This window comes from Melospiza melodia, chromosome 22 (assembly GCF_035770615.1).
Source record: "Melospiza melodia melodia isolate bMelMel2 chromosome 22, bMelMel2.pri, whole genome shotgun sequence".
NCBI lineage: Eukaryota > Metazoa > Chordata > Aves > Passeriformes > Passerellidae > Melospiza > Melospiza melodia.
The window spans coordinates 7,408,224-7,429,842 of NC_086215.1; the positions used below are offsets into that span (position 1 = coordinate 7,408,224).

The 21,619-nt window shown below is 45.5% G+C and overlaps 1 protein-coding gene across 2 annotated transcripts in view; it reads left to right on the forward strand.

Annotated features, from left to right (window-relative positions):
* Window positions 1-21,619, forward strand: part of LOC134428304 (collagen alpha-1(XXVII) chain-like) — a 145,445-nt gene that overhangs the window by 25,753 nt on the left and 98,073 nt on the right. For both annotated transcript variants that reach the window (XM_063174925.1, XM_063174926.1), the window contains exons 5-9: window positions 6,613-6,666; window positions 12,171-12,224; window positions 14,221-14,274; window positions 19,514-19,558; window positions 20,394-20,447. In XM_063174925.1, coding sequence (XP_063030995.1) covers window positions 6,613-6,666; window positions 12,171-12,224; window positions 14,221-14,274; window positions 19,514-19,558; window positions 20,394-20,447 — 261 coding nt within the window. The remainder of the gene's footprint in view (window positions 1-6,612; window positions 6,667-12,170; window positions 12,225-14,220; window positions 14,275-19,513; window positions 19,559-20,393; window positions 20,448-21,619) is intronic.

Sequence of the window (21,619 nt, forward strand, 5' to 3'; positions counted from 1 at the left end):
TCAGCACAGCTGAGCCTGGCTTGGCTCAGGCCCTTCAGAGAGGCTGTGCTAATTTTGGGAGGGGGCACAAGGGTCACTCTGTGAATGTCTGGCCTGGAGCACTGGAGACAGGACTGCTCTGTGCCTCAATTGTTTGGACTTTGGGAAGTGTTTCTCCTGGTAATTTTTTCTTGTGTCTCTTTGGGATTTAGGGATTTCATTGGAAAGTGAAGCTGCCAGGAGCTAAGACAGGCTTAGGGGAATTCTTGCATCTTTTGCTTTTATTGTGCTTGAAAAACTTAAAAATAAACGTGCAGCATTGCAGGGGTCATGTTCTACCTCTCCTAACCTGATCCTCCAAAAAAGCAGCTGCAGAATTCCTGCACCAGCCCATGGATAAGCCATGAGTGTCCCATCAGGCTACAGCCCAAGTTTGGAGCTCCAGAGGAGAGGTGAACATTGCAGGCAGTGCTGGATGCAGAGGAAAGGAGGGATCTTTCTGTCCCCAATGCAATTTTTGGCCTAATACATGATATTATTGCCCTTGTGGTAACTTCTGTATAATTTCAGTGTTATTAATGCTTATACAGCTGCCTGGCACATTTGAAAATCCAGTAGCACCATTTGACTTGTGACTTTCTGTAGTGTGAATTTGCCTCATCCTGATGTGTAGTGCAGAATTTCCACCCCATATTGTCTCCTCCCTTTGTTCCCCCCACATTGATCAGGGTAAAATGAAATCTCTGGCCAGCCTTTGCCTTGAGACTGAGACTGTGGTGGGTCTGTAAGGAAATCTGGCTGCTCCCATGGATCTGTGTCCTGGTTTCAGCAGATGAGCATCACCAGACCTGCCTGTGCAGTCTGAGGGTGGCTCTTCCATGGAGGTAATGCCATCTGCTTTGCCAAAACACACCCCAGCCTCTGTGACAGCATGGAAAAGGTTCTGATTGGGACATAGCTCAGCATTCAAGAGCAATCCAAGGCAGGGTAGCAGAGTGGATAGTGTGGTAGTCTTGTTGAAAATTAGTTTCTCCATTTTTAAAAGCCAATCCCCATTCCAGGAGCATGGAATTAATTGTACACCCTATGACTCCAGCAGCAGGGGCTCACTGAGACAGATTCAGGCTATTCCTGTGCTTTCTCTCTGCAGCTACGAAAGCAAATTTTCATTTTCATAACAAGTGAAAACTGGGTGTTTCTTTTTCTCATTATTTCCTGAGGGACTCCAAGAGAAATGAGTTAAAAATTGCAATGGGAATGGCTAAGAACACTATGCCAGGAATGGTTAATAACACTGTCCCAGGAGTGGCTAGCACAATTTCAGGAGCTCTCCAGTCTGTAGAGATATTGCTGTACTGCCATGTGTGCTCTCCAGGAAGGGTTTCTCTGTCTCTATCCAGCTAGGATGAGCTTTCATGTCTGCTTTCATTAAGGAATTTGAGACAAAAGGTCTGTCCACACTGTTTATTCTTGGATAAATGTGCTGTGTGCCTGATCAGGTGTCTGTGTAAGATCTGAGAGAATGGCAGTGTTACCAATGAAGGATTTCCCCAGCTTTATATGATATGAAATGCCAGGCAGGTCACAGGACACCTTTTCCATGGTGGAAAGTTGGAGTGGTGGCACTGAGTGACACCCCCAGTTCTGTGCAAGCCATTAGTGCTGAGCTTTTTGCATTTCTCCAAAAATCAGGGTCTCCCAGGGAGGCAGAGGCTGGGGCTGGGATTTTCTCTCAGGGATGTGCCAGCAAGCTCTGCAAGGAGCTGTCAGCAAAGGGCTCCCACTGGAGCAATCATTCCTTCAGCACTGCAGCTTGTTCCTGCCTCCCTGCAGGCTCTGGGAGCTTCACCCAGCGCTGTCTGCATGAGGGGCTTTGCACAGCACATCTGCATTGAGCAGCACATCTGCATCCACCACAAGCTGGGACTCGTTCCACTGGTGTGGTTTGTCCAGCAAAGTACCCACAGTTTGGGCAGGTCTGCAGAAAAGAGCTGTGAGTGACACTTGGTCTCAAACCCTGCCCTCCAGATGAGGCTGTGCAAATCCCACTTACCTGGTTTGCCTCTGCATGAAGGAAACAGCAATTCTGAGGCACATGCCACACAGGAGTGCAGCTCATGGCATGGTTTGGGCTGAAAGGGACCCTAAAGATAATCTTGTTCCAACCTGACACCATGGGCAGGGAACCTTCAATTAGACCAGGCTGCTCCAAGCCCTGTCCAACCTGGCCTTGGTTGTTTGCTCAGCCCCCAGGAAAGCAAGAAAAGAGCAGCAGAGTTTCCAAAACACTTAAATAATTCAGGAATTCACTTTAATAATCCAGGTCCCAGTGGTAGTCACTCCCTACTCCAACAGGTGAGCAAACACAGGTACAAGAAGGGTTTCATCCCTGTCCACACCACAGGTCAGAGGCAGAATCAGCAATAGAAAGCCTTGACATGCTTTATTGAGTAATTGCTCTTGATTTATTTAAACTCTGAGACTCAGAAACTCAGAAATCCAAGTGGGTTTGGGTGAAGGAAGCACACCTGCACTCCCTGATGCTTCAGGATGCATTTGCCATCCTCCTGTGAACCACAGCAGCTTGAAAGACTGGGAGGTCCCAGTGTAGCATGTCCCTGTTACATTTGGTCTGTGCTTGGAAAAAATCTCCCTTTGCTTCAAAATGCAGGGCTTCCCTCCTGAAACAAGCAGCTCAGTCAGCTGGGGAGATTCCCCAGCATCCTCATGCCATTAGGAAGATTTTCCAGTTTCTGAAAAGTGTTTAAAGAAACAGTTTGCTTGGCTTCTCTTCAAATATTTAGCTCTTTTTCAGCAAGCCAGAGGTCACAGTGGGATCTGTAGGTCAGAAGCAGAAAAAGTTGCTTTACACAGTGAAACCCCAAGACTTAATGAGTGGTCATTCCTCTGACTGGAGCTCTTTAGCATTTAGCAGGAGCTGGGAGGATTTTTTTCCCCTTCCTTGTGAATGCTGGAGGGTTTGGGGGGAGCTATGCACAGTTACACTTTTGTTAATTTTTGTGGGCTGGGAACCACGAGGCATAAAAGGGCTTCTGTGAGCGGGGTCCCATCTCCAGGCACCCCCAAGCCGTGCTGGGTGGCTCAGGGTCCTTCTCAAGCAGCATCATTCACACAGAAGGCATTCCAGGGAGAAGGGAAACCCCTCCTGCCTTCGAGAACACAAATTCAGGGATTGTTCTGTCTCCGTGCCACGGAGCAGCCTGGGGCTGCTGCTGTCCCATGTCACATTTTCCATGCAGCTTCTGGTACAAGGCTTGGAAGCTTCCAGATGCAAGGTTGGATTGTTTCAGCAGATAGAGGAAGCTGAAGTGGCTGGGGAAATGAGCAAATGTGACACATGCATTGATATTTTTTTCATTTAGTGGTCTCAGCACTATCCTACTCTTGTGTAGATAAGAGGAGCAAAACTGATATATTGATGATAAATATATTTGGGAGAATCCAAATTTCCAGGTGGGAGTGGTAAATTGAGTTAATTAATGCAACAGAGCAATTAAGTGTTGCTGACAGCTCCTGAGGCAGCTGCTCTCCTGCACCTTTTGTTACCCAGCCCATCTAACTGTGCCACACAGCATCCTCCTCCTCTGCCAAGAATGTGGGTGGAATCCCAAATTCAGGACTCACCATGTTGGAACACATCACGATCAATTATATTTTACAATTTTTGGGACTGCTGGCAGACTACACCCTTTTCTCTGCACAGCTGCCAGAGCAGTTTCAGATGTCTAACACAAGCCCCAGGGCTGGTCACAGCAGTTTTCTTCATGCCAGACTGGATTTCCCAGTATCATCTCATCACCAGGATGTGGCCAATTCCACTAGGAAAAAACCACATCAGTCTTTAGGGACAGGATGAGTCTCTGACCTTCCTTTGCCTGGATTACACTGGATGCACTCTGTCAGACTCATTGAACTCAGTGCTGAGGGCTCTGTTTTATCTCAAGAGTCTCTGTTTTCATAATCACACTTTTAATCACTAGAAACTGTGACTGGATTCTTCCTCCCCTCTCCCCTCCTTCTGCTTGAGGCTTTTTAGGATTTTGTATTTGCAGGGTTTCCAGACGAAGGAAGGAATGATGAATCTGACTCCATGTTCTTAGAAGGCTAATTTATTATTTTATTATACTATATTATATTAAAGAAATATATAGTATATATACATACACTATATATATATACTATATATATACTAATATATACTATACTAATATATACTATACTAATATATACTATACTAAACTATACTAAAGAATACAGAAAGGATACTTACAGAGGGCTAAAAAGATAATAATGAAAACTTGTCACTCTTTCAAGAGCCTTGACACAACTTGGCCCTGATTGGCCAAAGAGTGAAAACAATTCACATGAAACCAATGAAACCATCACCTGTTGGTAAAAAACCTCCAAACATATTCTAATGCAGCAAAACATAGGAGAAGCAATCAGATAATTATAGTTTTCCTTTTTCTCTGAGGCTTCTCAGCTTCCCAGGTGAAGAATCCTGGGCAAAGAGATTTTTCTTTGATGGTGACATTAGGATTTTGTTGCTGTGCTTTGTTTGCTCTGAAAGAACCTGCCCCAGATTTTGCTGGGTGTGTGATTATTCTCTTATCCAGCAGCTCTGGATTGGCAGCTGAGCTTCCCCCAATCCAGGTTTCCCTCTGGAATCCATCACTTTCACCTGGGGGTCACAGAGCTGCTCCCTGACACTGCTCTGAGCCTGCCCTGGGCTCTGCTGGAGCACAGACTCCAAATGATTGCTCTGCTGTGGGCTCTGGGCCAAGCTGCTCACTCCAAAGCTGAGTTACAGCTGAATTCCCTCCTCAAATCCAGCAGCAGGCTGGATTTATGGACCCTATTCAGAGCTACCTCAATTATTGCTTGTGTGTAAAAGCTTTTTAGGAACTCATCTTTTATAGAGACTTTGCTGGCCTGATTTCTGTCACTTATTATTCATTATCCTACATATTTGAGACTGGAAAGACTTGAGCTGAGGCATTTTTGCCACCACAGACTTGTTGAATTACCTTAAGCAGCACATTCAGTCTCTGTTTCAGTGTTCCACCCACTAAGGTGGGCAGGTGATGCCACAGTTTTGGGAAGATGAATTTATTTAAGACTCCTCAGTGTCCAGGTACTCTGGCTCCAGCACCTGTATAGGTTTTCAAATGAGAAGGTGATACTCAAACACTTTAATTTTAATTAAAGCTCTTTCAGTTTCACTGGAAATTCACAGATGTGCTGAACAAGAATTTCAGGTGAAAATTTAGAAGGAAATTAAGAATGGGGAAATAAATGTATTTGGGTTCAGGTTGAAAATTTGGAAGGAATTTAAGAATGGGATGTTAATTTGGGTAAAAGCTGCCACTTAAAATGTTCAGTCTCGATCTTTTAATTAAAGAGCCTCTTGCAGCAGAGCAGCATGTTGTGAAATAGCACTGAGCATTCAGCAACTGTCTGTTCCACAAGATGCAATTTTAAAAGGCATTATTTTCTATTAAAATGCAGTAAAAATAAAACTGAATAGAGATCAGTGCACTGATGTGCTCTCAGAGGACAGCAAGGGCACTGAACTTGGCTGCCAGTGAAATGTTTAACTGCAGTGATTTTCCTTAGAAATCACACCCTCAAGATTTTGGCCCCAAAATGCTCATTGGAAATCCTACAGGTTGCTGAGAAAGTGCCTGAGTGGTTTTTTATCCCCTTCCTGTGCTGCCCTAACTTGAGGGTACGTAAAGACCTCCTCATGGCAGGGCAGAGCTCTCACACGTTCTTGGCAGAATTCTTGGAGCTGAATTTTCAGGTTGTTTCATCTCCCAGGAACGTGTTCAAGAGGACTTAGAATTGTTATTACCCTGCCTGAAAGGTTAGCAGATCTTCTGTGCTGTGTATAACCCAGGCATAAACTATTCTTAGCTGCTTATTCCAGATAACTCCTTAAATAGGCCTTGGAAAATATGCAGGGTGCTTTTAAAATATGATGTAAAAGGAGATAGTGGTGTATGTGATTTGAGGTAGATACTCTGGCAGTGTCACTGCCTTGTGAGAACTAAGGAAAAATATAGATTTAACTATGTGAAATGTTGATTTTAAAGAGTTTACATGGATGTACTGCTATTCCTACTGGTTTTCTGTCTGATTATCCATTTTCTTTCCAATCTCCAAAGGCAAAAATCTGGTTGGCTTGTAGGGAAAATGAGTTCACCCTAAAGAGCTGAGCTATTTTCCTGTAGTAATTACTTCTGTTCTCTTCAATCTGAGCAAAACCCAAGCTGTTAACACCCCCACACACTTCCTCTCCCCTCTGCCTGCCTCCATCCCCTTCTGCTGTGCTCCTCCCAGAGCCTGGACCCCCCTGACCCGTGGAATGTTTGGTTTACCCAAATTATCTCAGTGTCATGACCTGTCCTGTGGTGACAGACACACATCCACAGAGCCTGCTGGGAGCCCACAGCTGAGTTTCCCTCTGTGTGTGCCAGGGAGGGTCCCAGTGCCACCATCCCCTGCCAGGGCACCCCAGGGCTCTGTAAGCCTGGCACAGCACTGCTCCAGCATCCATGCAGATCCCACCATCTCCTCTTCACTCTGTTTTGTGTTTGTTGTGTGTTTCAGGGTCCCCCAGGCCCCCATGGAAACCCTGGCTCACCTGGCCCCCCAGGACTGAAAGTAAGTATGAACTGGTGTGAGGAGCTTTCACCTTCCCGTCCCACAGGACATCCTGGGGCAGGACAGCTTTCTTTTACCCTGCTCTGGACAAACAGACAGCAGCTGAAGCCATTCCTCCCTCCCTGCTGCTGTCCTAGGGCTCTCCAGCTGCACAGCTGAGCCTTTTCCTGTGCCCAGAGAGACCCTGCTCTGTGCCTCCATCCTTGCTGCTCCTCCATTTCAAAAACTGCCAAATTAGGATCCTGCTTAAGCGCTGCCTGTGCCAGGCACAAACTGCTGTGTCAGACAAGGGCAGTGGAATCCTTGCTGCAGAGCTGCAGCAGCTCTGAATTCCTTTGCTTTCTCATTTCTCCCCCCTGGATTTTGCAGTTCCTCTGAGTCTGGGCAGTGGCAGGAATGAGTGGCAGCACCCAGCATCTTCCTCTGCCTTCCTCCTCCTGAAACTCCTCCCTCTGTCCTTCCCTCTCCAGAGTTTCTGGGACCTCTGAACTCCCCCAGTCTGATCTCATGGCTTCCCTCTGGACACCCTCACCTCTCCCAGAGCCTCCTGCAGTGCCAGGGCCCCTGTGCTTTGTGCTTTTCTCCTGCACACACAAATTCCCCCCAAGTGGGAGTTCCCCCCTGCAGCTGGACCCTCTCCCTTTGCCTGGGATTGAGCACAGATGTGGCTCTGGAGGGGTCCTAACCCAATGTGCAGCAAAACCCTTCCAAAAGGTGTTTTAAATCCCAGCTCATTCTGTGTTCAAGGGTTTGTGTTACCTAAAGACTGAAGTTCCTGGAAAACTGGTTTGGATTGCTTTGGTGTGATTGTTTACAAAGGAATAGGTTTATATTTTATAACATCTGTGTTGGACTAAAGAACAATGGAGCTTGGAGAGGCAATATTTAACAGAGATTTTCAGTACCAGGGAGCTGAAGGACATCTCAGCCAAACACAGAAAGGTGTGAGCAATAGTTCTGTCTTTTCATGATCTCATCAGTAGGCAGAGATGTTATGAGCACTATTGATGCTCTGGGAAAAAGATTCTGGAAACTTGGCATGCTGCCTCTATGTGATTAAAAATTAGGCACTGGAGACATGCTGGTGAACAGCAGCTGGTTTAAATTCCACATACAGCCTGAAAAGTGAGCCTGTAAAAGTTCTACATCTTAGTGTTCTGCATTTATTCTCCATCAATGACTTCCAGATCACACTTGTTGAGTTTTATAAGTCAAATCAAACTTCTTTTATCTAACTTCCAGCCCTGCAAATCCAGCCTGGTCCAAGCTGTGGAGTCAAGCTATGTTTCTATTCTACAGGACTTTTTTAAAACACGTTTAGCCTAATGATTTGTCAGAAATCATCATTTGGCTGTAAAGCTCTCTTCAGTGGGCCACCTAATAGAAATTAAATCTTTCTGTAAGCATTTTTCCTCCACCTCAATGCACAGTCTGGCATCAGGAAGTCTCAGTGGATGGAGAGCTGTGAGTCTGCAGCAGAGATCTGGTCTCATCAGGCTCTGTGATGTGTTTTATTTTTGTCCAGCCACCATTTGCAGGATTGTTCTGCTCATGGTGCTTTGTCAAAAGAAGTATTAGGTTTGTCATGGGATGTCAGAGCTGGAGCTCAGCCCAGGTGAAGGTTCACCTCTAGCAGGGAGAGCCTGGTGAGCCGTGGTTACATCATCTCTGCTTCAGAAATGCTCTCTGGAAGGTGTGGATCACATGCCAGAGTTTTGACTCTCCTCCTCCCCTTCAATTCTCTGGTGTTACAGCAGTCCCAGAAAATGGACTTTGCCCCAAAAAGTGAGTTTTCACCTTATGTTTTAATTTCCTGCACCTTGGACCTGATTCCTTCATCATCAAAGAATGGTTTGGGCTGGAACCTGAGAGTTCATCTCATTATGGGCAGGGACATCCTCCCTTAGACCAGGTCACAGAGCTCTATCCAACCCAGCCTTGGACACTTTGAGAGATGGGAATCTTCTTGACAGAGCCAGCACATGGCAGAAATTCTGGATTTGTGAAAGCTCAGTCTGCACAGCAGGGCAAAGCAGCTCCAAGTGGAACTTCTGCTGAGAGGCTGCTGGGCTTGGTCTGGCTTAGATAGCAGCTAAACCCAAACACAAAAAAAAAAATAAAAAAAAAAAAAAACCCAAGCAATCTAAGAAAAGAAATTGAAGTTTCCCAGATAGATACAGCTTGGAAACCATGACTAACATCAAGTCATTGTCACTTAAGAAGGGACTCAGCAGCATAATATGTATCAGTGAATGAGCTTGTGAGGTCAGGCAGCTCTGTGCAAGGGCTGTGGAGTGGCACTGCAGCCTCTGGGTGTTTTTCTGTCTCTCCTGCCTGGCTGCAGGGCTCTGGTTGTGTTTCTGCATTTCACAGTCTGCCCTGTGCAGAGCCCAGTTTATCCTCACCCCTGGAGCTCAGCACTTGTAATTCCCTGGGCTTAGGGAGCTGATCTTGTGCACAGAGCTGTTTGTAGCTGTTGAGCCAAAATCCTGCTGATCTGCTTGGGCATGGTTCCACTGACTCCATGGCATTACACCTGCTTGTGCCACCTGGGAGTTCAGCCTGTGGTGCCCAGCTCAGCAATTGATGGTGTGAAACTGCCTAAAGGGGGATTCTCACCACTTCCTGCATTCTGCTTGTTGTTCTTGACAGTTGTAAAATTGCTGTTGCATCTTTTTGGGCAGAGACTGATTATTGCAGATAACATCTGCAACAGCTGTAGCCACAAGCTGTCACCTGAAAGCTGCTGGGGGACAGGAGGGGTGGTTTTGCTTTGTTTTGTAGCTCTCAGGATGCCCTAAAAGTATTTGGGATTGGGCAGATGGTCAGACAAGGTGTGTTTTCAAAAGCCATTGCAAGAGTTGGGTTTGCATCTCCCACCTGGAGGCTTTTGGCATCAGGTATTAGGATGGTTTGCTGCCCTGGATAAATCTCTTCTTAAAGCACTTGAAAAATATTGTATTTTCAGTTTAGTGAGTGCTTTTTCCTCTCCAAGGTAGCTCATCAGTTTGGCTCACTGATAATTAAAATAATATTAGTGGGATTGCAAAACTGAGATGTTTAAGTTGCACAGCTCTAGACTATGCAATTCCCAGAAGAAAATAATTTCTTCCTTTACAAGAGGAAGATGTGTTCTCAGTAAGTAAGGATGGGAAAGAGAGAAACTTGTGGGAAAGGTGTTGTGGCTTGGCTTGGACAAGATTTGGGTTAATTCCCCCGTTGTCATTGCTGTGTAAGAAGACTCAAGCAATTAATCCACAATTTCAGCCCTCACATCCAGCTGGTGCCATTGCTGATTGATCTTGGGGACATGAGATCCTGCTCGTGGCTGAGCTCTGCACCTGTGTGATGGGCTCAGCAGGGCTGAACACAGAGCCAGCAAAGCAGAGACCTGGCTAATGTGATCTGCAGCTTCCCAGGGGAAAACAAAGTTCTTTTCCACATCTCAAAGTCATTGCATGGAGCATATGGGAAGATTTAGGGAAAGTGGTGGGTGTTTACCTGCTGCAGTAAATGAATTTTGCAGAGCAGAAATGAACACCCAGGGATCCCAAGGGCTGCTCTAATCTGTTCCCAGCAGTGGCAGCACCCACTGACTGCTCTGAAGCTCAGGGAGTGGGAGAATTGCCCTGATAACAGCTGCATGCAAAGCAAGATTATCTGCATGACTTCATTTACTGTTTGGAAAGCTGGAGCTTTCATTGAGAATTTGTGCAGATACATCTGCCTTGAATCAGCAGTGCTCCCTACAGTCCAGAGCCAAGCAGTCTCACTCCTGAGTCTCACAGCCTGTGGTGGATGCTGGAGGAGGAGCAGAATGGGGAGGTTACACTCAATAAAGGTGGGAAGTACACATGGAATGTACTCCCAGTGAGGCTGTGAGCAGAGCTCTGTGCTGCTCATGAGAAATGCCAGTTAATAATCACTATTTCTTGGGACTTTAGCTGCTCACAGTGACCCCAAGATGTGTTAGAAAGCCTCTTTTCCCAGCCCAGCAGTTGAAGAAGGAGTCAGAACTCTTCAGGTCTTGTTCTCAAGGTTGTTTATTTTATCTTATCTATAAAATTCTTTCTTTGGCCTGCTGAGGTCTGTTCAGCAAGGCAGTCAGAGGCACTCTGCCTGCCCCAAGGGCAGTGTTATCTTTTTATACTAAAAACTACGTGTACAATATTTACAATAACTTCCCAATACCCATCACCTATGTTAGACAGTGAGCTTCTACTTTAAACCAATCTAACAGTGCCAACATCACAGCAGAAGATGGAGGCAAGAAGAAGAAGGAGAAAGGCTGGACACACCCAGATTCCTCCATCTTGCCCCCTGAACCCCCATTCTAAAAACCCCAAAAAATCTATTTTTCACCCTGTGATAAATTCACTATCATTCTACTTAAACTTTTGTGGCTTGTAATCCTTCATATAAGGTTGGTAATTTTTTTTTCCATGGGTCATAATCAAAATCACAGGGGTCTTGGGCTCTGTGCCAGGGTCTCTGAGCCCCCTGGCAAGGGTCCTGGCAATCCAGGACAGCCAGAGGGATGTCCTGAATTCTGACAACTATTGCTCCTTCTGAGCCTCCCCTCCAAGCACTTCCCTTGATGGCCATTAGTTCAACCTCCCAGCTGTCCTGTGCTGATGGGCACACAGAGGTTGTGGCTTGTTTATGATTCATGGGTGCTAAATAGTGACTGATCCTGGGATACCCATCCTGGCTGTGCCTGAAGAGATGTTCTGTGTGCTGAGCTTTACTCTCTCCTACCCAAAGAACCTGGCACTCCTCAATCTCTTCTAGATTTTCCTACTTCCATCTCTCCCTGTTAGGTGCTCACATTACCTTTCCACCTCTTGATAAGTGGGATTTCCAAAGGAATGTGCTGGAATTAGATAATCAAATGCTGCTGAGATTCCAGCCTGTGTTTGTCAGAAGATCACAGCCTCCAACTGTAATTTCCCTCGTCACGGTTGTTAAGGAGGAAAATAAGGAATACTGCCACTTAAGGTCAAGTGCTGCTTTCTGCCAGCCTGGGAGCCTCACAATTGCTCTGCCTGTTGGGGGTGTCTAATTAGTACAACTTTCTCTGCAGTCTCATCTGTTCCTCACAGTTAAAAAAGCAACAGCATCTATGAGCTGTTGAGAAGGATGGTTCAGCCCCAGTAATAGGCTTGGTAATTATTTTTGTGATGGTAGTTGTAGACAAGGAAGGAATTGCAGCTGTCTGGTCTAATAAGTATCAAAAATCCTGACATTGCTTTCTTCCAGTTATCCTTTCTTTAGCCAATTGAATACTGTCAACTACTATTTAAAACTCAACTCTTTAGCAGCAGCACTCACCAAATCCACCCCCAGCACAACAGCTATTCCAGGCCACTTTAATACATTTGGGATGTCAGGGAAGACTGGGATAAAACAAAATGTTTTTTTAATTTGGAGGCTTGGTGGAAGCAGAACCACATCTGTGGGCTAGGTCCTTGGGTTATGTCACTAATGTAAATTTTTCATTTCAGGGTCAGAAAGGTGATCCTGGGCTGTCACCTGGAAAAGCTCGCAATGGGCAGAAGGTGAGATGTCACCCCAAGGCCGTGGTGGGCTTCCAGAACTGTGCACAGAGATGTCCCCCCTAGGCCATGGTGGGCTTCCAGAACTGTGCACAGAGATGTCCCCCCAAGGCCATGGTGGGCTTCCAGAACTGTGCACAGAGATGTCCCCCCAAGGCCATGGTGGGCTTCCAGAACTGTGCACAGAGATGTCACCCCTAGGCCATGGTGGGCTTCCAGAACTGTGCACAGAGATGTCCCCCCAAGGCCATGGTGGGCTTCCAGAACTGTGCACAGAGATGTCACCCCAAGGCCATGGTGGGCTTCCAGAATTGTGCACACACTCACAGGGGTTCTGTACTGCAGCCACCAGCACCCCAGCTGCTGAGGACTGGGAAATAAGGCTTAGATATTGGATTCAGGACTGAAGAGAGGTGGCTCTCAATGATCACAGTGCACTGAGGTGCCACCTGGCCACCAATTTATCCAGTTTATCCACAATCTGCAGCCCAGCTCAAGTCCCACGGGCACATGGGACTCTACCCCATCAGGGTAGAGGTTTCTTGGTGGAGGCTTTTAAGGCATGGACCTCGCTGAGGGGCTTCCACCAAGGGCTGCTCAAACCAGCACAAAGCTCCCAGCTGGGAAGGAAAGCTGCTTTCTGGGCTTAGCAATTTTTGAGGATCAGAATTCTGCTAATTCCTTTCAATAAGTTACAACTCCCATTTTTGCTGTTTCACAGCTGGGTGATTTCTACTGAGGCAACAAGCCCTCACAGAAGTCTAGAAATTAACAGTAGGGCAATCAGGGCTCCACATCACCTACCTCAATTACCTCTTTCAGGGATGCCTGCACAATCCTTGGTAATTCATGTCCTCTGTTCCTCTCACCATAAGTCTTGCTATAAATGCACAGCTCATAGAAAGCACCAGCCATGAGGAGCTTGGGCTCTTCATTTGACACCAGATGCCCCCATAAAGCACAGTCAGGCCACACAACTGCAGGATGGAAGGCAGTGCTAGAAAACATTCAGAAGGCTAAGTCTGAAATGATGCTTTTAACTTAACACTGTGAGATGTCTTCTGAAGTTTCTGGTACACTATATTGGAGTGGCATCACGTGGAAATCATCCACCTGCAGGGTCTGGAACTGTTTTCTTGAAGACAATGCTTGGTGTAAAAAAGGGAGACATCCAGATGACCTTTAGCTTGTGTTAACAAGGCTTTATCCCTGATAGCAGCAGTAAGAATAAGGAGTTTCCAGCAGGAGTTTGGAGTGATGCCTAATTTTCAATCTAGATACTGGAAATCTGTTGAATTTCAGTAGGAAGGCACTCCAGGGTTTGTTGATCCTGGTCAGAGGAGGCCAAGTGGGCTCACACAGCCAGGCTGGGTGTTGGAGAGGTCTCACAGCGACGCGCTCACCCGTTCTCTGATGCTTTGGGTTTGCCAGCTGGGATGTGATGCAATCCCCTTTCAGAAGCACAGGCCACTGAGCAAACCCTCCCACCAGCAGCCTGCAAAGGTTCAGTCCATGTCAGACAGACAGGTTAAATAATTGCACCACCAGCACCATCCCAACGGGAGCCAGGGGCTGAGCCAGGGCAGTAGCAGAGTGTGAGAGCAAATCACAGGATTTGGCAGCAGGTACCTGTTGTTCTTATTGCATTTAAAATCTAAAATTTCCTTGCCTTGGCGATTTCAATGCCTATTGAAAGGCGAATGAAGCATGTGACTGAATGAGATCATTGAGGGGAAAAAAAGCACATTCATTCTGCTTGCAAAGAGCTGGACTCCAGCAGCAGCTGCCATTAATTAACTGGGGTTATTATTTATATGAGCCAGTTAATAGAGATGTTGTTTAAATCTACTCTTCTTATCTACTCAGGTTTTGAAGAGTTGTGATTAGAACCAGAAATATCAATAGCTGGGGGCTGGTGTTAGCAAAATAATTGTGGTAACTGCAGTAGGCATAGGGAAAATGTTGCTGCAAACTGATTGAACTTGCTTGTTTCCTACAGGGAGATGTGGGCTTACCTGGTTTAACTGGGTTCCCTGGACCACCTGGTAGAAAGGTAAGAGTGTTCTTTTCTAGTCAATCAGATCAGTAATTTTATTTTAAAATTTTCTTCTATAACTCTGCCTGAAAGATTTAATTCAAAGTCCCAGTATCCACCCAAAGAGCCTTATGCCTTTTCAGCAGGTGTATAACCTGGGAAGATGGGCTGAAGCAGCTGCCTGAACACTATGTTAGAGTATGAAATGAAATTCTGGGTACAGAACTCTGTTCCTCCTTTGTATTCCTCATCCCTCTGCTCCCTGACACTGGGTGTTCCTCAGCAATCTCAGTTTAGGCCTGGTGCAGCCAGTGCATCATCTAAAGGGATCTCCAACCAACAGCAATACTCAGAGCATGGATTCAGAACAGTGCTGGCATCCCAAGGAAATCACCACTGTCTATCCTGGTAAAGCACATTTCAAGAACATATCTGTGTGCCTTCCCTCTTTCTTTTGCTTGGAGACTGTCAGCACTGGTCAGGTTTTGCTTTATTTGCTTCCATATTGATGCTTCAACACCATTAACATCACAAACAACACACTCATGCCTAGACAATGCTATGTAGGGATAAAAGACAAGATCCATTCCTGTTTTCCTGGGGCAGCAGGATGTGTTTCTATCCATGCATCAAGCCTGCATTGCAATACCTCAGCCATCCATACCTGGAGCTCCGATCTTTCATATACCAAGGACATTTCAGCTGAGTTTCCAGCTCCAGGCTCTGTTGGTAGGTTGGTTTCTTTTTTTGGAAGCTGGGCCTGTTGCAGGGAGCTGTTTGGGGCTCAGTGGCCATGACTCCCCCTCCCAGCAAGCCAATATTGCCACAGCTAACCTGAACAGTTAAAATTAGCATCTTGTTTCCATCACTTCATCAGTCAATGAGCCATTGACCATACACTGTTGCTCAGGTCAATTAGCTGCACACAAACACCTCCTCTGGTATTTTTTAAGACCCCAAGGAGAGAGAGAAGGTGTGGAGGAGGCTGAAAGGAGCCCTCCCTCTCCACCATTATTTGTTGCATGCTTTATACCAGAACCAAATTGCCAAGAGGAGGGGCTGAGTTTATTTTTCTACTCCAAGGCTGGTCATGCTTGGGGTGCTGTGTGGAGTAGGAGCAATTGAGTGATTAATTACAGATCTTTTGCTGTCACAAACAAGTTCTAACTAATAGGGTGCAAAGAATACCATTTTCCTGGTATAACAGCTCATAAAACAAAACCTTGTGGTTACGATCAGCAAAATGCAATGTCAGGAGTGCAAGAACTCATAGTGGAAAAAGCAGAGAAGGAATAGGAGACTGAACAAACATTCCCAAGTCCAGCACATGGCCTTCACATCTGATCTGAACTCCCACAGGACAGGGTAAAGGCAGGGATATGCTTCTGTTTCTTCAAGTAATGAGCAAGTTGGATGTTGAAATTTTTCCTTTGGTGCAGCTTAAAAACACCTCCCAGTAGCACTAGTCTGGCAGTGGGTTTGGTGTAACCTGGCTTTTATTAGCATCTTGCATTAAGAAAAAATTTACAGCTGTTGGAGAAATGTTTGGAAAAATTCTTTTTTTTTTTTTTTTTTTTTTAATCTGGGTTGCCTGCTGGCATTCTCCCAGTGAAAATACACTGCTGCTTGGCTGAGGGTGGGCAACACATCTTGGCTACTGGAAAACAGCTATGCCTTGGAAATGGACATCCCTCCTCTCACTCAATGGAGCTGCTGCAAAAAGGGCTCTGAGGGCTTTGATCAGAGAACACCATGTAGCAACCTTCAAATGGGTAAAATATTTCACCAGAAGAAACAAAATGCATTTCCCACTAAATGAAACCACTGTCTCAGCAGCGTGAGCTGGAGCCACAACCAGCAGCGTGTGGTTTTGGACAGTGTGGCTCAATCCTCAGTGCCTGCCTTGGGAATGCTGACAGACTTGGATTGGGCTTGTGGGATTGGACAGGCTGATCTCAGAGCACCCCTGAAGTCGTTTTAGCTCCACACTTCTACAAGCACATGAAACTGCCTTAGGAGCAGCAGATGTATGTGATGGTGTTCACCGGGGTTCTTGGATGAGGGAAGAGACGAGGATCTGACTCCATGTTTCAGAAGGCTTGATTTCTTATTTTATGATATATATTACATTAAAACTATACTAAAAGAGTAGAAGAAAAGGTTTCATCAGAAGGCTAGCTAAGAATAGAATAGGAAGGAATGATAACAAAGGTTTGTGGCTCAGCTGTCTGTCTGAGCCAGCTGACTGTGATTGGCCATTAAATACAAACATCTGTGATGGGCCAATCACAGATGCACCTGTTGCATTCCACAGCAGCAGATAATCACTGTTTACATTTTGTTCCTGAGGCCTCCCAGCTTCTCAGGAGGAAGGATCCTAAGGAAAGGATTTTTCATAAAAGATGTCTGCAACAAGTGTATTTCTCATCCTCTCCACACAGAGCAAATGGAGCTTTTGCAGATCAGGAAGGGTGGCAGGACTTGGATGTCCCCTCTGGTGCCTGTGAGGTATCTGTGGGCTTTGGCTTTTGGTTTGGGGCTGCAGACCACAGCTGCCTTGGAGGTAGATCTCAGCAGAGCAGCATCATTGCTCCAGAGGAGAAAACAGCAGTGAGAGAGGCAAAGCTTCACTGGGCTCAAGGAGCAAGACAGAGCTGGGAAGTGGTCAGGGCTTCAAAACATCCTGCATGCAGGTCTCATCCCCTGGCCCCTTAATTCTTCACATTTCCTACCAAAGTGCAGGATGATCCCTTTAGCTAGGAGAGAGTGGATTATAAATATCATCACAGATGAGTAAATCCTTCACTGGAGTGCAATTTCCTTTCCAAATCACAGCCCTTTGTGTGGAGTGCCCTGTAATCATCACAAAGTGTTTGGATAAAAGAGCAAATGCAGTTGTTTTCATACCCTCTGCCCTGTCATTTTAGTGCTATTTGAAGAGGATTTTAGCAGGTAAATACTTTCACACAAAGCTGTAACATACACAAGCTTTCCGGCTTTTCCTTCTTTGTAATTCACCTGAGGCAGAAATAACTGGGGTATATTATGAGGAAATACATCTTTGAAACCATCCAGAACCCAGAATATATAGTAAAGAGGATATTTAATAGAACATAACAGTAGCACATAACAGTGCCTACACATTTAGGAACATAACATATTTAACCTAATTGCCATTCACTTACCACTACAGAATTGGTGCAGAATTTAGTTCAGGACGTGCTTTGAGCATCCCAAGGGACCATCATGCAACCACCTGCTTTGGGTGGGCATTGCAGGCTCAAAATCCCCATCCTGCAGAAATCCAGCTGGAGCAGCATGGTTCAGAGCAGCCAAGCCAGGCACATATTTTTTATCAGTGGAAAATAAGATATTGTTAAGCTTGGTGCTCTAGTTGTCTAGAGACAAGGCAGCTCCAGCTCCAGACTGGAACTGGGCAGAGGTCCCAGGAGAAAACCCCATGGAAATCTAAATTTCAGGGAATGGCTGGGGATGCTGAACTCAGGGATGTTTCTGTTGGAAGCTCTCACCTTCAGGCCAGACACCCAAGCAGGGTGGAGCATCCTCCCTCCTCTCTGTGAGCCTCTGTCAGGGAGCCAGGGAGAGGATGAGCAGGAGAGGATTTCATGGGGCAGCTTCCTGGAGAGAGACAGGGAATCCTGTGTGCTGATCCTGCTCCAAGAACTTCCAGTGAGGAATCTCTGACTGAAATTGGAGAAAGGACCCTCGAGGTGGTTCCACCAAGGGTTTTTCAGGGCAGCCTCGTCAGAAGGTGCAGCTCTGTCCAGAGCCATGGCATTTCAGCAAAGCCAAGCAGGAGAGACCTGGTGAGAAGGGGATCAGCATCTCTGCAGGCCAGACTGTCTGGAATAACAAAGCAGGAGGAATGCAGAGGGGAGAGGGCAGTGGCCAGCATGGCTGGGAGCATTGCTCACCCTGCCAGCAAGGCTCAGGCTGCAGGTCTGGAATGGCCCATGGGAAAAATAAAAAAGCTGTTAAGCAGAGGTGTGGACCTGGGAGCAGAAACAGCCCTGGGTTTGCATGAGAGTGGAGCCAAAGGCCAAGTGCTTGGTCACCCCTGTGACTGGTGATGGCTTCCAGAGCAGGGACACTCCCTGTGGGCTCCACAGACAGATGAGGGGTGCTGGAGCCCTGGCAGGACAGGGTGAGTGGCAGGGACTGAGGGACAAGTAGTTGTAACCCACCCTTGAAAGCAATTTGTTATTTCTTTAGTATTTGTTCAAGGATTGTTCCATGTTTATTTTTTTTCTCTCCCATTTGTTTCAAGTTAAATTTTCTGCTCTTTTTTTAAATTTAGTCTTGCTGCTAGCCCAGCTAAACAGTCTTCTCTGTAGCTGAGTTCAATCTCCTGATCTGCTTCCCTTGATGGAAGCTTGTTTTAAACAGCTGAAGAGAGAAAAAATCTGAACTGTCCATCACAAAAAAATTCACTGTGTTTGAAGGGAGCTCTAGGTAAATCTAGGAGAAAGCAAACTCCCTTAAAAGACACACACTGCTCAGTCTGCAGTCAAACAGGCTGCCCTTGTCCTGCTCCAGTGTCTGCATCCCCCCAAAAAATGAAATATTGACAAACTGCAGCAGGATTATGAAAGACCTGTGAGAATGATTTGAAGCCTGAAACACTTGCCAGTAAGCAAGGTGGATTAAGAAACTCATTCTAATTAATTCAGCAGAAAGAGCAGGTTGAGAGGCAGCTTGCTCACCAATTTTAGTAGCTTCATAATGGAGCACTCTGGATCTTGTAATAATTAGATTGGAAAAGCTGGAACCTGGACAAGTTCAAGGTAGAAAAATTGGAGTTTCCTGTCACAGTAAATGGTTGTTTTGGTGTTTCCTGTGGCATTTCAAAGACCAAAGCAAAAGTAAGAGCTCTGAAACACAAGTGGCTCATGTAACTGTAGTCCCCAATGTGCCCAAAGCCAAAATTTCATTCTGTGGTTTCCTGAGTATTAAGGGCAGCCTTGCTCAAGGTGTAGATTACAAATAGATCTGAGCATGGAGCAATTCCTTCTGGAGTATTTATCACCCCAGACCACAGCAGGGCACATCAGCAGGTTTGGGTGGTGCAAGCACAAGGCAGCCTGATAAAAGTTTTCAGGATTGTGTAATGCTCTCTAAAATCCTGCTTCTCCTCAGAACTTTAGTCCCACCTGCAAAGAGACATAGAAACCAAACCCAGATTATTGTACTACATTTTTGTTTCTTAGTATTCATCTCTTCCATCCTCTTTTGACAGGGATATAAAGGCTACCCTGGACCACCAGGTCACCCTGGAGACCAGGTGAGTTTTCCCAGTTCCCAACAGGGGAGCTTTGAGGAGGGATGGATTTGCTGGCTGTGATGCTGCTTTGGCTCTGGTGCAGCCTGCTCAGTGTGGACAGGCAGCTGCTCCCAGGGCACACACACAGGCCCAGCACCCATGGCATACTGCCTTGGAGTTCCTACATCTAATTTCTAGTTTTTGCTGCTCAGCCACACTAAATTTACTTGGGGGAAGAAAAACCAGCTCACCATCTTACCCCTTTATTTGTCTTTTTACCATAATTTCACCTGGACTTTACTAACCACACTGTGCTGAATATATGTGATTCCCTTCCCAAAGCCCATTCCCCTCCTCCCCTTTTCTTCTCCCCCTCCCCTTTTCTCCTCCCTCTCTATTTGGTTAAGTTTGATGTTTGCAATGCAATAAAAAAAAAAAAAAAAAAGGCAATGAATAGCAGGCCCTGTTAGCAATGATGTTAAAGGATATTATACATGAATCCATTTAGTTTTGAAGAATTTTGGCAGTGCTTTCCCACCAGCAAAACGGTTCCATATGCCAGATATAGATGCAGCCTTACACCTTCTCTTAGTGTCCTTGTTCCAGATTCTCTGCTGCTTTCCCCCAACTGGAGGAGAATGAGAAACAGCAGCACTTGCTCAGTGCATGGATCCTGTAGATTTGGCTTCCCTGTGTTTTCCCCCTCATTAATTAACATCATTATCTACCCTTAATATTGTTTTCCTCTCAATAGATGTGCATCAGATTAATCCACTCCTCAATGATTCAGCTAAAACCCCTTCCCAAGTGGGACATTCACCTGACTTTTTGTGCCTTTTCTTTTTTTTCTCCAAAGGGTGAACGAGGACCAGCTGGAAGTCCAGGTGCCAAAGGTTATCCTGGCAGGCAGGTGCAGTAAATCTCATCGTGCTGTGCACAGAGTAGGGATTTGGGTGTGCAGGTAGATAAAGACATGCCCCACTAAGGACAGTGCAGTCCTCTAGGAAATGTTGGTATATTTGATCTCTGAATATTTTCCTTCTTCCCTCCTCAAAATGTTGTAGCAATAACTAAGCCTTTCAACTCTGAAATGTTGTTAGAAAGTATTTTGTGGCTGTGATAGATAAAACCTGAATTTCTACAGCAAATTATGGCAGATTTTTCTTCAGTATAAACAACAGGGAAAAAACAGAACAGCAGAGCACAGAAAGACACATGCAAGATGCTAATCCTTCTTTTCTAGGCATATTTTGCATCTAATGTTGGACAAGTTAGAAACCTAGGATGAAAAAAGGTGTATTTAATTCAATTTAATTGGAGGAGGAGATTTAGATGAACTCTCTCTGGTAAAATGCACTGGCATAAACCTATGTATACACACACAATGTTATACATGAACTGTAAATATATATATAAAAATCATATTTGCATCTGCAAAAAAAAAGATAATGAAAGACAATCAAGTCATTGTTCTCACACTGAAAAAAATTACACAAAGACAACTTTAGAAATGGAGGAGTGTGCGTGGGGTAATGGATCAAGATTGGGCACTTTATTGTAAGATGCTGAGTAGTATAAAAGAAACAGAAGAATTTGCTAGATCCTAAAAAGTGGAACCTCTTGGAAGGCAGAACATCCAGCCCTATAACATTTTGTGGTGAAGTAAGATTGCTAGGATTTTCTAAAAGGGACACATTTAATGTTGGATTCAGCCACATTTATCTGTAAGCCAAGAGACCAGGCATATGTCAAAGATCCCAAATGCTCTGTCCTGAGTCTTTCAGACTTACCATGAGTTTGGATGTGAATTTTTTATGCAGATGTGTAGGTTATTGGATTGAATATGAGCTAGACCTGCAGAACAAGTCTGCATCTCTCTGCCTCAGACTGTCCATAAAGCATGACCCATTTTAAATTGAAAATTAAACTGATACCTTGCTTAGCCCACTGGAGAGTGCAGATGGCAGAACTGGATGGGAGCTTTATGCACCTGACTAAATGCTCCATTCATACTCTGAAAGGCTGTTAGAGCTGAACATGCCAGAGAGTCTCCTAGAGTCTCCTAGGTGTGAATGTGTGTTA